The 18,329-nt window shown below is 41.2% G+C and overlaps 1 protein-coding gene across 1 annotated transcript in view; it reads left to right on the top strand.

Moving 5' to 3' along the window:
• The window catches only part of cd276 (CD276 molecule), a 106,568-nt gene extending 101,094 nt beyond the window's left edge, over positions 1-5,474 (top strand). The window contains exon 8 of the mRNA XM_056412493.1: positions 4,585-5,474. Within this exon, the coding sequence (XP_056268468.1) occupies positions 4,585-4,622 (38 nt within the window). The 3' untranslated portion in view covers positions 4,623-5,474. The remainder of the gene's footprint in view (positions 1-4,584) is intronic.
• The last annotated feature ends 12,855 nt before the right edge of the window (positions 5,475-18,329 follow it).

Here is an 18,329-nt window from a genome sequence, read left to right on the forward strand (position 1 = left end):
ATAGGTATATGGATAAATAGATAGATGAATGGATGGATGGATAGATTAATAGATATATCTATAGATGGATGGATGGATAGATGGATAGATAGATGGATGGGTATATATATATATATACGTATATATATATATATATATAGGTGTGTATATATATATAAATATACATATATATAGGTGTGTATATATATATACATCTATATATATAGGCGTGTATATATATATATATATATATATGTGTGTGTGTATGTATATGTTGTTGATTTCCACTCACAGTTCAGGGTTGACTGTTATAGTTCAGTCCAGATGTTTGTGTCTTTACAACATCTGCACGTATGTCCTCAGAGGAAGAGCACGAGTTGAAACGGAGAGACATTTAAAAGAAGCACCCGAGTCTCGATGGAAAGTGACCTGCAGAAGAAGACGTGAGCTCCCCGGTACCACGCTGTTGTGTTGGCGGCGACGGAGTGAAGGCCGAGGGTAAACAGAGGCTCCTGTGTGGCAGGTGAGGCCCAGCAGGCACTGATGATGTCAGACGGGTCACCTGTGTCGGCCGCTCTCCGGGGAGGGGTCTTGAACTTGAGTTTGACTCACTGTTCCAGTATCTCTGACCCCTGCATTATTCATACTTTTGTCTCTGGCCTCCGAGGGAAGCCGAGACCAGAACACGGCGTCTCGTATTGATGTCGGGGAGCTGTGTAACGGACATGTGTGCCGCGTGCTGTTGAGAGCCGTTGGCAAACATCCATTCACATCAAAATAGTACATTGAAACATAAAAATCTAACGAGAGATTTAAAAAAAACCGCTGCCTGCGCCGGCTCATCTCTCTTCCCGTGGTATTACTGTTGAAGCTGTGGTGTGTGAGTCGAGCAGCCGCCCAATCGCTGATCAATGGCGGCTAATGAACGCGGCAGGAGCCGCGCTCCGTTTGCCTCTCGACGGAGAGCCGCCTCCTCGGGAGAACTCGCCTCCGTTGAAACCAACTCTGCCTCTGGGCTCAATTAACTGCCATAGATTACTCGTGGAGCGGATGAGAGCCGGTGTACAAGTTCAGGAAAAACACACAGATGAGGCATCGTGGATACAGACACGCTGAGGCCGTACATGTATTAAAAACAACTCAAGGCTTGTATCTGTTTTTTTATTTTATGGGATAATCCCTTCCATTAAAGCAGGTGTTTTCTGCATGTTCAAACCTATTTGAAGTAATTTTATGGACATCTGATGGAGCAATGAAAATAGTAAAATGAGGACTCTATAGTCTCCACGATGACCTCAAAATATATGTATATATATATATTTATTTATATATATATATATTGTAAATATCTATATTTTAATATCTTTTAATATATACATATATATATTTTAATACATATTCATTTATATATATACATATATATGTATATATATACATATATATATGTATCTATTTCTTATTATATATATATATTTGTATATATATATATTAATAATGTATTTATATATACATATATATTTATATATATATTTTAATACATATTCATTTATATATATATATTTATATACATATATATATTTTCTTATTATATACATCTGTTTAATATGTATATATTTATATATATATATTAATATATATTTATTTATATATATATATATTAATATATATTTATTTCTATATACAGATATAGATTTTTTATATATATATATATATATTCTTTTCTTATATCCTGGTGTTAAAGGGTGCAATGTGAGCTCATCAACATGCCACTCCGTCCTCTCCCTGCCGGGTCTCCTCAGTTCATCCTGCAGGGCGACAGTCACCTTCAGCACAGACGTTTACACATCGACCGCTTAATATTCATCAAGATTACCATCCCGAGAATATCGGTGGTTTAAGGTAAATGGCCGACGTTCCCTCTCGAGGAGGCTGAGCTCAGAGTAAACTGCGACTCCTCTTACGCTCCTTCCTCCTTCCCACTGAATCACCTCCGGGGCTTACCACGGGAGTCTCTTCAAATGATCCTTAAGAGTGGAGAATCAAGATTAATGCACTTTCACGTCCCACCCCGGCTCCTGGGGGGGGGAGAAAAAGTATTATAATTAACACCAGGGGGGCTGCAGGCTGCTTTTTTGGAGAGAGGTCGAGGAAGAGGGGGGGGAGGGGGGGGGGGTCCCTCGACCAAAAAAAAAAAAGAGCTGATAACGCCGTGAGACTTCTAGAGGGCGATGGTGGTAACACACTCACTCTGCTGGAGGCGTCAGACACGAGACGTGGAGTCACACAGATCGTTCACCGTGGTCGTTGTCATTAGTCACGCCTCCTCCTCCTCCGTGTGGTCGGGCTCACTTTTTGGGTTGCGGGTCCTTTATTGTTTCCTTTTCTTTTGTTGCACTCCAGTTTTCAGCCGGGGTATACCGCCTCGGTCTCCACGAGGTCTTCGGCTGATTGGAGGAGCAACGCTGCATTTAATTGCCTCGATGTCATCGCGCCGGCCGAGTCCACACGCGGGGAAACGGCTGCACGTTGTTAATTTAAGGGGGGAGGGGAGGAGGGGGGAGGAGGAGGGGAATCTTTCTCCACGACCATCAGCTCTCAAGTACTTTTATATGTATTTTTAAAAAAGAAGAAGAAAAAAGTAGATTGATTGGAGCCGGTCCGCATCACTTTACTAGCCTGGAAACGAGAGCCGGCTGCTGATTGGCTCGTCTGTTTTGGGACTTCCGCACATTTCTGCAACACTGTTTTTTTTCCTTCTTTTTCCCCGGTTAATTAACGTCACCGTTGCCCGTCCCGCAGAGCAAATGAGACGCACGTAAACCCAAAGGGAATGTACCGGTCCTACGTCATGATATAAAGACAACATTTAAAGGAATGTCTTTTTGGGGAAAAACAAGACGCATTTGTTTTCTTGCTCAAGGAAAGAAGAGTGATGTCATTCTTCCTTTTGATGCGTATGAAGCTGCAGCCGGTTAGTTTACATCCAGTAGGAGGAAAGTGTGGGAACAACAGAAGGTGTGTGTGGCGTTCATTTTGGGGTGATGGAGAAGTCGGATGAACGTCCTCTGGAAGCCGCGGTGCAGCGCTCCCATATTCGTGTTGCGCAATATGCACACAAAAAAGACTCAAATCATTTACGATGACAGACTTTAATAACTGCTTCAGTGTTCCCTTCTCTTCTTCTCTTTTCTCTTTTTTCTTTTTCCTTTGACATTCTGAAGCCGTTAGCGATCCCCCTCGGGGCTTCGTGTAGGATTTAACCACATCACACCGGGGCCTGTCATGTGTAGGAATGTAATAACGGGACGATGCTGAGGAGGGGGAGGGGGAGGAAGAGGAGGAGGGAGAAGCTCACTAACGGACCTGTTTCTGTATCTCCAAGATGTGAAATATTAGAGACGAAGCCGTTCACGTTTACGGTGCGTCTTCATCAAACGGGTGTTTGGGACTCATGGGACACGGAGGAGGAAGAGGAGGAGGAGGAGCCGGGTGTTTATGTTTCATACGCTCACGCGTAACCATCCCAAAGTTCACTCGTTTCATTTAGGAAGTCGCAGCTGACCGACTCTCCAATGATGTTTCTAAAGAGCCGAAAACCTCCGAGCCCTCGACTCGATTGGCTTTTTTTTTCTTCTCTTTTTTTTAAGGCTCGGAGTGGGAGAGCGCTTCACGTGTCACGTAATTAAATTCCAGCCAAGTTAATTCAAACTGTTTAATGATGCGGGGAGAACGATGCCAGCGGTGGGTCGGTCCGCGGGGGGTCAGAAGTCCAGGAAGACGCTGTGTGATACAGGAGGGTGTGTGTGTGTGTGTGTGTGTGTGGATGGAGGCGGACGTGAAGGTCGGAGCGTCCTTGGGAGACGCAGCTTCCTCTCTGTGCGATTGTTCATTTTTTATAATACTCAGGGTTCCTGTACGGTCCTGGAAAACCTGGAAAAACTCCTGGAATATGTAAATGTTTTTATTTCCAGGCCTGGAAAAAAATAATCCCAAAAGTTTGGGAAAAGTCATGGAAATGTGTTCTGTTCATAGATGTGCATTAACGCCGAGTTTTCAATAATTAATATGCTTTTAAAAGAATGACGATCTTTCATATTCACACATTTTACCGCGCTGCAAGTGAACGCACCGTAACCGAAAAGATTTTTTTTTATTTTTTTTATACAAACTAATGTCTCTTATTCATTTGAGTCATCTAAGGTTATATACTGTATGCTTTTTAATCCTCATTGTTGGTTTAAATACCACATGTTCGCCCTTTTTCATGTTTTCACTGAGATAAAAAATAAAAAGGTTGGTCATGGACATTTTATTTAAAGTCATGGAAACCCATCAACGTGTGTATGAAGCCTGAATAATGCTTTGGTTTGTTGTAGTTCTACATTGTGTATTTAGGTAGTTAAATAAAATAATTAATTTCGGTAGTGTGTGTGTGTGTGTGTGTGTGTGGGGGGTACCTGTGCTGTTACTGTAACCGTCCTGCAGTGTTTCATTGCTCCTCTAAGCTGATAACCTCTCTGACGCTGACCAGCGTGTGTGTGTGTGTGTGTGTGTGTGTGTGTGTGTCTGTGTGTGTGTGTGTGTGTGTGTGTGTGTCCTCTCCAGGGGCCGGGCGGCGGGAGGGAGACGAGTCTGGCAGGTAATCCCACTCCAACCATCCGTCACGCCGGAGACTATTTCCCGCGTCCCCCTCCAGGACGTCAAAGACGAGTCCATCGTCCTCCTCCGGAGACGTTCCCTCGAGTTCCCACCGCAACACATAAACACATCACGGGCCATCTTCTTCTTCCTCTTCTTCTTCTACTGCCCCCCCCCCCCTGCTGTCCGTCAGCGGAGGCGTCACGGCGGCGGAGCGGAGTGATCACGGGATGCGACGGGGTCGATGACGTCACTCTGCATCGGCCACAGAGATGACCCCGCCTCCGTTTGCCATCACCGTCTCTATGAGAGAGAGAGAGAGAGAGGGAGAGAGACAGAGAGAGTGAGAGAGGGAGAGAGACAGAGAGAGGGAGAGAGAGAGAGAGAGAGAGACAGTGAGAGAGAGAGAGAGAGAGAGAGAGTGAGAGAGTGAGAGAGGGAGAGAGAGAGAGAGAGACACGCCCCCTGATCCTCTCACTGACCCGTCGGCCTTATACCCAAAGAAGTGGTTTCCAAAGACCCCGTGGTGGACCGGTCCGTCTCCTCCGGACCAAACGGACCTCCGGATGTTTTTCTTCACGTCCCGCTCCGCGTGTCCGAACGCCAAAGCGTATCCCGGGTCGACCTGACGACCCCCGTGCCCGTTTACATTAAAGAGACGTGGTGAACCCGGCTGCTCGTCGGTCCTTACGGGTCCCAACTCTGACATGTCGAGTTCTGTACTTTCAGGGATGACGTCATCACAAACATCCGACTTCCTTTTGATTCACCCTCCTCTTACCTTTGGGGTCAATTTGACCCCGTTCAATGTTTAACGTCTCTGAATAAATGATTGACATCATTTTTTTTGCTTCATATTTCATGAATCTTCCTTATTTATTGGGGACAACTGGGAAAACATAAAATTCTCACGATGAGATGTTTTCACTGCCCTGAACACAACTCGTACGCATCGGTGTTTTTCACTGTGTAAAACATATAAGAAATATTAACTTCATTATTTATTTAAAGGGCTATTCAGGTAGTCAACAAACAAACATAAAGTACCTGACACTTACATTTGGGAAACAATATTAATTCTAATCATTTTCTGGAGGTTTTAATTGCTGGGGTCAACTTGAACCTGTAAAGTAGTTCTGAAACTGGGCTCTTCGCAAATGATGGAAAACAGGCTTCCGGACGCGCGTTAATTAAGTTCTCAACATTTAATGGCAGGAAGGGTAAAACAAGCATTCAAGGCTCACGATCGTGGTCTTCATCGGCTCCTCCGCCCTCCTTCCGGCGTCGAGAATACCTGTGTTAGAGACCCGATTTCTCTAATCCACGGAGTTTTATACTCAATGTCACCGGCCCGGTCAAAACGTCACTTCCGGTCAAGTCGCTAAACAAGTATTTTCACAATAAGAGTCCTGTCTTGTTATTGTCCGCATTAAAATCACTTTCACAATAAAAGTCCCGTCTATTATTGTAAGTCACTTCACGGACTTCAACCGGCTTCATCAATCTATAATACTAACAAACAGTCACTCTCATGCAACATACATTAATTCTTGCCATTTACATTTGCATAGAGTAAACATTACCCCTATGCTTCATAATACATTAATAACAATATCAATATTCTCCCTAATATTTCCTATTATAATATCTTTCTATATGTATTAATTTAAAACATAAGACCTCTGCACATGTTATCAAAATAAACTATTACAACCTAACAAACCCGAGGGTAAAAGATGTTGGTACATTTGAAGGTAACAGGAGGGTTAAAGGAGTTCCTCTGAGATCGTTTTCGGCCGTCGGATGTGAAATGGCAACCTGGCATCAGGTGTGAGTCGTGTAAGGAGTGCAGGAATAGCTCCCCCACACACACACACACACACACACACACACACACACACACACACACACACACACACACACACACACACACACACACACACACACACACACACACACACACACACACACACACACACACACACAGTGTGCTCCCGCTAAACTGGATGAGGCTGTTGATCAAACCCCCCCCCCCCCCCCCCCCCTCGGTCCAGTAGCCCTTGACCTTGCGGTGTGTCCTCGTGGCCAAGACACCCGCCTGAAATTAAATTACAGATTAGTGGCTCCGGGCCCGAAGAACTTTTTTTATTTATTTGGTTTGGCCGTCTCGCTGAGACGCCTTCATTCAGGGACCGGGGGGGGGGGGGGGGGGGGGGAATGGTGTAGGATTTAAAGAAGGAAATGCCTTTTTTTTGGAGCGTGAGCGCTGAAGCCAGACGGAGCCCTCAAACCGAGACGTCTGTGAAGACGTCGACATCTTGAATTGGGGTTTAGAAAAGACGAGGCTCTGGTGGGGATTTGGGGAAATGTGGGAAATGGTTTCAAAATAAAAGTAAATTATATATTTTTTAAAGACGCAAGTCGAAGTGATGAACTCGTCACACGCCGTGGGAAATTTAAAAAAAAAAGTCATTCTTGTGAGACAAAAGAACGAAATGCCAAGTCCTCGTTAATTAATTTGGAAGTCTGTCAAGCCTTTCGCAATCCTTAATTCCAAATGACTTGAAACGACATTCACAGAGAAGTGCCCGTTGATTGGTTCGTGTAAAGCTGGAGTTAAAACATTTACTCAACACAACTTATAATAAGAATTGCCTTTGACAAGAACACTCGCTTTGATTTGGCTCAAATTATTATTATAAAAACGTAGAAGTCGATAAAAATGTTTTAATTCAACGAAATGATAAAAACGTGCAAATTGGGAGGAAAAAAAATGTTTAATTTACGTCCAACGGGTCACAAAAAGATAAATATTGAAGATTCTTTAGTTATATATTTATTTAACCCATCAAAATAAAACACCAAACTCTGGAACGACGTCTCACACACACACAGGAACGTTTCAAGACCCTGAAAAATATATATTCTGGCAGAAATATGTGCTTACATCGGCAAAAAAAGAAAAAGGTTCAGGTATACGCAGAGTCGACGTAATAGTACGAGTTTAAATTCAAACTTACAGGCACACGTCTCAATTAGCTCATTATCGGGAACACATCGGCCGGCTAATTAGTGGCCCAAAAAAACACAGGAAACAAACTCAGCCGTCAAATTTAATTAGATAAAATCGGCCTTTAATGTGTATCGACGCCGAGCTGGATCAAACGGTACCGCGGAGCGTGGAGGAACACACACACTGCAGAGCTCACACACTCACACACTCTAGTAGACCTCACACACTCACACACTCACACACTCACACACTCCAGCTCTAGCTCCTCCAATCATGCAGGAGAGATTTATATTCACACTTCTGCTGCTCTGCATTTGACTCCATTTGAGCTCATAAATACTCCCTGTAACATCAGGCCAGGTGTGCTCCTGCGTTTTAGTGCACAGTAAATGCTTAGTGTGCATTTTTGTAAATATACTACTTTATTTTTTTCTCCCCGTGTGTCGAGCAGATAATTCAAGTTAAGCGCGTACGCGTACGTCCTGAATGAATCCTCTCCGCCGCGATGAAAAGAGACCTCCAGTCCAACGGAGAGGAAGCTGCATGCTCTGTTAGGCTAGAGGTCACCGGAGGTCAGAGGCCGTCGGTTCTGTTCAGGCACGCCAGGGACAGCTGAATGCATTAAAGCAGAGCGTAGTAAAGATCAGGGATCGTACGGTCATGGAAAACCTGGAAAAGTCATGGGATTTTTAAATGGTTATATTTCCAGGCCTGGAAAAATGGAGGCGGACATGAAGGTCGGAGCGTCCTTGGGAAACGAAGCTTCCTCTCGATGCAATTGTTCATTTTATAATCAGGGTTCCTATACGATCATGGAAAGCCTGGAAAAGTAAATGGTTTTATTTCCAGGCCTGAAAAAAAAAGATCCCAAAATGTTTTATATTCATTTGTGCATTTACGCTGAGTTTTTCAATAATTAAGCCGGCATACGCTCTTTCATAGTCGCACATTTTTCGCGCTGCAAGTGAACGCACCGTAACTGAAAAGACGTAAATGTTTATTCTTTGAATCTAAACTATCGCCTCTCATTCATTTGAGTCATTTAAGGGTAGAAACTGTATCTCTGGAATTATCTTTGTTAGTTTAAATACATTTTCTCACTTTTTCTTGTATGCACCGATTAAAAATAAAAGTTTGGTCATGGAAATTTGGTTTTTACGTCCTGGAAGTCCATTCGTCCACATGTGTATGACCCCAGGAAGCAGGAACCGGGTCCAGGATTGAAGACCACTGTGTAATTGGTTTATTCATGGGGGTCCTGGGGTACTCTATCACAAGTTATCACGGTGCATGCACAGAGCTCGGGGCTGCGGCCAGTAATGGGTTAACTCCGGATGTAAAGCGTGGCGCGTGTGTAAACACTTACCGCGAAATTCTGCTCGCCGTGAGCATCCTCCGCATCATTTTTCTTCTTTTTTTTTTACGATCTGCTGGGTTTGTTCACCGCTTAAGGGGAAAACACCGGCAGCATTTTTTTACGCCGTTTTTATTTCTCCCGAGGAGGTTGGATGATGTATTTAGTATGCAGGCGGCAGCCGACAGGAAACGGGCAAATCTACCGAGATAGTGATCCACCATTATGAGCGTTTGAAACGCCGCTGTGACCAATATTAATGCTCTGAGAATATTCATGTTATTTTCATCATACAATTTATTCGTTGACATTATTGAATTTGATTACAATCCCAATTTCATTAAAAAAACACATTTTGGAACAACCGAGCTATTGAAATAACGTCTAAGAATAAGTGAGATTAATATTATCGTTATTATATTATGTTACAATGGAATTATTATAGGATTGCTATAAATAGTAGTTTATAGTTGATAGTAAAATGGATGCTCGTCTATGGCCTCATTCAACAAGACAAAGCAGGTAGGGAAATAAGCGTATTTCTAAAAAAGGTCAGCCTATTCTTCCAGCTTTTTAATAAGTTACCAAATAAGAAAAGTAAAGTGTAACGTGTAACGGAAACATAGTGTCAAAAACCCAAGAAGAATGATCATTATAATCTAACGAGGGGAGTTCAAGGAGTTCGGAAAAATACACCTCCGTGTTTTATGAATGACTTGTGGTGAGATTACACATGTGAGGTTAAAATACTGACTTTTAATTAATTAATTATACCTCAATGAGGCCGATGGGTGTAACGTGTCACGATAGGTGGGAAGGAAAGCCGTCGAGCCTCTACTCGTACATCTTCAAAGCAGTCGCTTTCGAAGCTACATCAAAATTCCTCGAGTGAATCGCATTGTGGAAGTAAGAAAAAGAAACCCCTCGAAAAACTTGAAAGCACCTGAACGTATAACACTCTGAACCTCGGGCGGCCTGACCGGGCAAGAGGCGTTGGCGAGAGGATTTAAGAGGCAGAAAATGAAAAAGGAAGGAGAAAAAAAGGTGACAATTGTGGCCTCAATCCCAAAAAAATACCAGCTGTGAATAATATACACAGGGATTTGCGTAGAGCGTTCAGGTTTCGCTGTCATGCCAGAAAAAAAACTGCATAAAGACGACTTATATGTACATCAGCGAGATGGGAGGATGAGATTGTGGATAACGGTGAAGGGGGGATGGAGGATGAGCCTGGAAGAAAAGCTCTGGGTTTAGCAAGGGATATCTTCTGATAGCTCAGAGTAATTCTCCGCCGCGATGGGAAGGATACGTTTGCATGTTGGCTTATAGAGTCGCTCTCTCGCTACTTTGCATGAAAAAGGTGAGGCGGCAGTCCACGGGGCATCGAATCAGGAAGCCGCTGGGAATCTTCCCCCCCGTGGAGATGTTCAGGCACATCTAACTGAGGGTAGACCCCCCACGGGGTAGATCAAGAACACAACGGCCTGGGCAGGTCTTAGGACCCCCTACTCCCCGAGGAGAGAGAGACTTCTGGGCCAATAAATCCAGGTAAGCAGTGGAAAATGTGTGAAAACTCCAGCGTTTGACTATTCTGTAATCTCAATTCCCGAGAATAGTACTCACTGTACCACGGCTCTTCATCTCATTCAACTAAAACGTTCCTAAATTGAGCTTTTTTTTTTTATTACCAAAGATGTGGCCCGATGTGAATAAGTCTGAATTCAGGGTTGACAGAACAATCACTGCTAATAATGTGTAATTTAACTGTGAAGTGCAAAATCAAGTTTTGTAAAAAGCATTTTAATGGGAATAATTAAAATTGCACTCATGCTCCTTTTTTTGAAAGCTTCTTGACTGACCCACTCAAGTTGAAGTGCATCCATGTCAAAGGACAAAACCTGGTATGGCTAAAGGGGAGATGAACACCTCACCAGTTTAAATATTTTCTGTAGTTATTGGTAATTAGTCACTATGGCAATAGGATTAGCCTGCATTTTTGAATTGCAGCCAGACATGAGCTCCTATCAGTGTGCAATCTGCAGACTGCCCAGCTACACATGCAACAGGCGCTCACTGCACTTGACATTTGTTCACTTATGAAATTGGCATCAATCCAATTTGTGGCTCCCGCAAAATGAAATAAAACTAACTGAACTTGATCAGGATTTCACAGCACATGCCCTCCTCTTTTTCAGCGTGACGCAATTTCAACGGGCATTTGTGTTTTGTAAAAAAATTAAAATGCTCTGGAAAATTGTGCCACGCGATACATGTTAAGTCTCTAAAGAAGCCAGCGGCAACCGGAAGAAGAAGAAGGTCAGCTGGTCGTGGTGTATTCTTTAGACTCGACATCAAAGACGCGTGATGGTGGAGCGTGGAGGGGTGGGCGGAGCCGGGTGTATACTGTGGAGTTGACTGCAAATCCCTTGATGGTGCAGTAAACATGAAAGGAAATACCTTAATAATCAATGTTCATGAAGTCAAAGGTGCAGCAGCAGGGGGGATGCCCATGTGCATAGAACAAAATCAAAGCAGTCGTGATGTATTTTTGTATTCTCAACTGCAGGTCCCGAACACAAAATGCACACAAGTAGTTCTTACAGAAGGACAATGTGTGAATTAATATGTGCAGCTTGAACTACAGATACAGTGAAACCAAATTACTTCACAATACTGGATGCATACATGACCTCAGGCTCAAAAAGTAGAGCAGGCGTCCATTCTGAAGGTTTTACAAGATGAGATACCCAGACACCAAATCAATAAATACCAAATTCATGATACTCAAAACCTCATTTATATTCAAGATGGGGCACAACAATATTTCAAATTACACCCTTTATCCATTTTTACATGTTTGGATTTTAATGAAGTAAAAGCATTTTCTTGTAATTGCATTAACGTTTAATTACTGCTTATGTGTCACATGTTGGGACATATACAGGACTGTCTCAGAAAATTAGAATATTGTGATAAAGTTCTTTATTTTCTGTAATGCAATTAAAAAAACAAAAATGTCATGCATTCTGGATTCATTACAAATCAACTGAAATATTGCAAGCCTTTTATTCTTTTAATATTGCTGATTATGGCTTACAGCTTAAGAAAACTCTAAAATCCTATCTCATAAAATTTTAATATTTCCTCAGACCAAGTAAAAAAAAAGATTTATAACAGCTGAGTGTTTGTCAAGGCTCAGGAAACCCTTGCAGGTGTTTCGAGTTAATTAGACAATTCAAGTGATTTGTTTAATACCCTACTAGTATACTTTTTCATGATATTCTAATATTTAGAGATAGGATATTTGAGTTTTCTTAAGCTGTAAGCCATAATCAGCAATAAATCAGAATAAAAGGCTTGCAATATTTCAGTTGATTTGTAATGAATCCAGAATGCATGACATTTTTGTTTTTTTAATTGCATTACAGAAAATAAAGAACTTCATCACAATATTCTAATTTTCTGAGACAGTCCTGTATGTTAGATTATAGTTCATACTTTCCATTTTAGGTTCATTTTTAAATTTACCGCTATCATCCCCGCTATCCCGCTCCGGTTCCCCCCTCACATAAACACCGTTAGCTCTGTACTGCTATCATACCCGCCGTCCCCCTCCGGTTCCCCCCTCACATAAACACCGTTAGCTCTGTACCGCTATCATACCCGCTATCCCCCTCCGGTTCCCCCCTCACATAAACACCGTTAGCTCTGTACCGCTATCATACCCGCTATCCCCCTCCGGTTCCCCCTCACATAAATACTGCTAGCTCTGTACCGCTATCATACCCGCTATCCCCCTCCGGTTCCCCCTCACATAAACACCGTTAGCTCTGTCAGCCCTCTGGCGTTGTTTGCACCGTCAGGACTGTTAGCGCCGTTAGCTGTGAACCATTAGGAGGCAATTAAAATGCTCCAAACCACGTATATCTTGCACCTTTTAACACAGCGGCCACCATTCAGCGAGCACTCGTAGGAAGTGCCACATGGGTAGTTATGGAGGGCACGTACAAAAAGACAAACGGCATACAATGGTGGAATTATGAGAGAAAAGAACCCATTTCCTCCCTAACCCCCTGCAGCAGGTGACCTCGGATACAACCTCACTCTCCTTGGAAAAAGCCAACACCACCTGTCCATTTCTTTCCTCACACTGCTCCACAAATACGGTTTGGCTCAATTTATATATTGAATATTATATCGCGATCATTAAATATTATCTTATGATCATCATCATTCACTGTAAATTGCTATTTTGTTGTTGTTGTATATCTAAGTAGTATTTTATTGCAAAACCACCTCAATTGCTTTACCTGAGATAACTTGCTCAATATAATATAATAAATGCATTTAGAGCATTTGTCCATATACACAATATTGCTATGGATTTTATTTGTGTCCAAACCGTACCGCGTCCGCTCAAAGTTTGAATATTTCATAAACAATGATCAATCACCTCGCGCATCGAAGAGCAACAAAGTAATGACGCTCCTGCTTGGCCGATGAATCCTGCAGCTTTTATTGGACTTTGTGGTTGCAAATTTGATTTTTTTTCCTCCTAAATTCTATTTAAAATCTCGTTACCTTTAATCGGGATGAAGTGATATTGCTAGATTATATTCCCTTTTCCTCAGAGCCCCCCCTGAACTAAATCAATGGTCCAAACTTGGGCAAAACAAAACGGTGCATAAGCAAGAGGCTTATTTTCGCAAGTGAAACGTATTCTTTGTCAGACTCGTTCTCGCATAGCTAATTAAAGTGTTCCCCCCCCCCCCCGACCGGTCCTGAGCATGCAAAAGCCGTCTTATTCTTTCCATCCATCACATCTACTGTAATTACTTTTGTTTACAGTGGAGGAAACGGCAGCTGTCTGATTAGAAGTTATTGAGGAGATAACTCACAGGTCATTTAGAAATGGCGTCTCAACTTCTCTCTCTGGATGCAGATGAATCATTTTCCCGTACGGAGTGTGGGTGACGGTGTAGAGACGCTCGTGGAGATCGACCCCGACGAATTACCACGCGGCGCCGTCTTCGGACGAACATTTTTGTTTTCTTCCACTGGTTATGACGGTATCTCTTTTCCTGGGGGCAGACATATTAGTTTAGATTAGTAGTTGCGCACGGTGTTCAATTTATTTCTCATAAAGTGAAGGGATATTCGTATTATTATGTTATTTTAAAGAGCAATCTTAGTACGAGTATTTTAATGCTTTTCGTGAGATGGATATGGTGATAGAGGACAATGATAATCTTTTTAAATTGTTGATTGAACGCATATTAACAAACGGAGTCCCACAGTTTCGCGATTGGTTCTCTATGACTCCATGCTTTAAAAAAAAAATGCACTGTACGATTCTGCAATATCACAAGATTATAATAAATAAAATAAAAATTTACGTGTGAAATTGATACCGAGATTTCCATTCCCGATATAGAAAATGGATGTTCACTATCAAAATGACAAATCGATACTGCAATACCAACTTCCAATATGGGAAATGGATCCTGCAGCCAAGATATGATATAGGCTAGGATTATTGACATTTTCTTTATTGACTGCATATTTTGAAAATACTGTAGATATTGAACCGGTAGTACCAGCTTCTTGGTTGGTTTGGTTATTCAATATTGGCATATTTCACATAATGAACATTATTTCTCTAGATTCAGATTGATGCAGATAAGTGTCATTATCTCAACAAAAAATGTAAATATAAAAACATATATATATATATACACAGTGGGTACGAAAAGTGTTCAGACAGAGTATTTCGGTTTTTATTTTTTATTAAATTTGCAAAAATGTCTACATTTCTGTCTTTTTCTGTCAAGATGGGGTGCTGAGTGAACATTAATAACAAATAAAATGAACTTTTTGGATTTTAGCAAATGGCTGCAATGAAACAAAGAGTGAACATTTTAAAGGGTCTTGTCACGGTGGGATTAGGGTGGACCCAAATGCACGACTCATAACAGATAATTCCAATAAAGATCCTTTACTGAGAGCGTCGTCAGGAACGGACCAGACAGAATAATCAAACTGTGGAACGCTGGAGGGCTTGGCCGGAAACACACAAGACGAACTGGCAGAGGACCAGAGCAAGTGAGGGAACCTAAGTAGACAGGGACTAATTAGGGAATGGGCAACAGGTGAGACGGGCATGAAGACCAGGTGAAGGTAATGAGGGACTAACGAGGGAGTGATCAGAGGCAGGTGAGAGAACAGGTGAAGGGAGTTGGACTAACGAGGTGGAATGACGTGATAGTTAGTGAGACAGCATGAAAACAACTAATACAAAAAGGAAGGTGTGGAGCTAAACTGTTACAGGTCTGAATACTTTCCGTATCCACTGTATATATATATATATATGTATATATAGATACATATATATATAACAGTAAGATGTTGATAGAGCTAACAGACACTGATGATTTTCATGGCGCTAAATAAATTGTGCTGTTATTCTCTAGAATACATCGTTATGCTATTTTTCGAACTCTTCCGAATGTGCAAACTAGTAACGACACCACTGATCTCCCATGATTATTCAATATTAGCACGTTAATCAAAATGTATCATCTTCACAAGAACTTTCATCTTCTTGTGAAGCCGAAACTTAAAACCCACGTGTTTCTTGCAAATTGGTTTTGGACCATCGGACAAAGAAAAGTAGATTGATCCACTTGTTTTCTTTTCTATTTGTTCATTAGCCGACGTGTGGTCGTCGAGGCTTTCCCGACGTCCTTGGGAGCCGAGTGGGTTCACTCAGTTATTACGCTGTAATTGGACTGTTTGGAATATCAACACAGCTAATCTTACTTTGACAGTGATTTAATTTGACATGTTCATAAATCATCAACACAGCCAGAGCACCCACTAATATGTTAACAAGGGATATAAATAGCATTTATATTGTATGCAGACAACGGCGTATAGCGCCTATGAGTATAATCATAATATATTAGCACTTTTGTTTATAGATTTTTTTTCGTCTCTTTCATCTTTAACCATTCGATGGAGCCAGCAAATAACAAAAATGAAATGTCATAAACTAGTGTGTGTGGTGCCCTTCTAAGTGTTCTTTGAGTTCTGTGTTGTTAGGTTGTAATTTTTTTAAATTCTGTAGTCTTGATCTTTAAATTAATATATATAGAAAGATATTATAATAGGAAATATTAGGGAGAATATTTTTATTATGAATGTATTATGAAGCATAAGGGTACTGTTTACTCTATGCAAATGTTAAAATGTCAATGGCAAGAGGTCATGGTGTGTATGTGCATGAAATTAATGTTAGTTTAGTATTTCAGAACTGGCGGAGCCGGTTGAAGCCCGTGAAGTGACTTTAACAGACGTGACTTTTATTCTGAAAATACTTGTTTCGTTACTTGACCGGAAAGTGACGTTTTGACCCAGGGGTCGTGACGTTTGACCCCTCCATTTTGATAGCAGACTTTTATCCAACAGGAAGGTGTTAGAGGCTGAACTAACCTTTGAGAGGAGCTGATTGGCTGATTTGCGACTAAGACTCTTGGTACTGGGGGAAATATCGCTCTCTTTCGTCTTGAAAGAGCGCGGATCGCCACGAAACCCTCGAGCGTGAGCCTTGATTGTTTGTTTGAACTTCTCGCCTATCAAATATTGTTAAACTTAATTCACGCGCATCCGGAGTCTGATTTCCATCATCTGCCAAGTGCCCAGCTTCTGAACTCTTACAGCGTCCTCCCTCACCTTTTGTCCTCGCTCGCCCCGTTTCATTTGGTTATTCGGCGCGTCGTCGTGTGTAAATATTGTCGCTCAAAAAACACTTTCAATGAACTTTCTGTTTGCACAACAGATACCGTCCCTCGACAAAGTGTTAGATTAATTACTTTGTGTTAATGGAGCCCCAAACTACCGGGTACTAGTAATTAAAAGATAGTGATTGGTCCCCGTGAATGTCACGGATAAAAAGATGCACAAACACTCATTTGTGTTGTTTGGGTTATTCAATAAAAGATTAAGCCCTGTGTTTGTGTGTGTGTGTGTTACTTGTGCCACCACGCCTTCCCGTAGAGTGTCTTTGCTCTCAGTTCAATTTACATCAGATACACTTTTGGGATTATCACTCCGGATAATAATAATGAATATACATGTTCATTTGGCTTTCGTCTCCATGACCTCTTTCTCTATCACTAGCTGGAGAAAGATTAAAGTAAAAGTCATTTTTGTTTTATATTGAGTATTTTTCTGGGTGTTGGCAGATGGGTCGAGTCCAGCGCTTCTCTGTGGGGACCGATGAACGTCCTCAGGAATCCCCTTTATGCGTCTACTGACCGGCTGCACATGACAGTAAAGATATGATATAAAAATAACGGAGGGGTCATGCAGATACTTGATGAGTAAAAGAAATTTCAATTTTTTGTTGTTGCTTTCTTTCTTTTTCATTCCTATTTTTTTCATCACTTATTGTATAAGACCAACAATATATTTTCTGCAGATACTTTTTTGTGCAATAATGCTAGGTTTACAATAAATATAATTCTTCCAAGAACAGCTTATAAATAAATGACTCGTCATAAAACAAAACTATTTTTAGTCGATAAAAATCCTACATTTGCAAAACAGCCGTGTACCATGTATGTATATATATATATATATTATTGATAAAACTTTATAATAACTATATAACTACACACTATTTAGCATTATTTAAATATGTATGAGTAAACACTTAATTCATTTATAAAGCATTGTTCCAACATTAACACTCATTAGTATGCAATTCATAAACACAGTTATACATGTTTCATTCTTGATTAATAACCTTGACTATTATGCATTTTATGATTGGATTTTCATACTTTATTAATTATGGATTCCCCATTTGTAAATTAACTAATATATATTACAAAAAACAATTATTAAGGACGTATAGATGATTAATGAGATAATATCCTCTTTATGTGTCTACTGAACGGCTGCAAATTACAGTTTGAAAGCTATGAGAAAAAAAACAGTAAGGAGTTATGCACATATTTCATATTATACCTTAACTATATTTCACATAGTTAAAGAAATAAAACAAACATATTCTACTTTATCTGCCTCCAGAGGAGAGGGTAGGGCTATTTTTTATTAATTCTGTCCGTGTAGAGAAAAGCATCAAACCACAAAATGTGTTCCACGTGCAGTGTGACGACGGGAAATATGGTTCATAACTATATATATATATATATATATATAACTATATGCACGGCTGTATAATACTATGCGGTAAAACCCATTAGGGATTGACGTGAGAACATACTCGACTTACAGCCACGGAGGAATGATGAAAGAGGGGTTTGAAGTGTGATTCTGGTT

Source organism: Pseudoliparis swirei, chromosome 4, assembly GCF_029220125.1.
Source record: "Pseudoliparis swirei isolate HS2019 ecotype Mariana Trench chromosome 4, NWPU_hadal_v1, whole genome shotgun sequence".
NCBI lineage: Eukaryota > Metazoa > Chordata > Actinopteri > Perciformes > Liparidae > Pseudoliparis > Pseudoliparis swirei.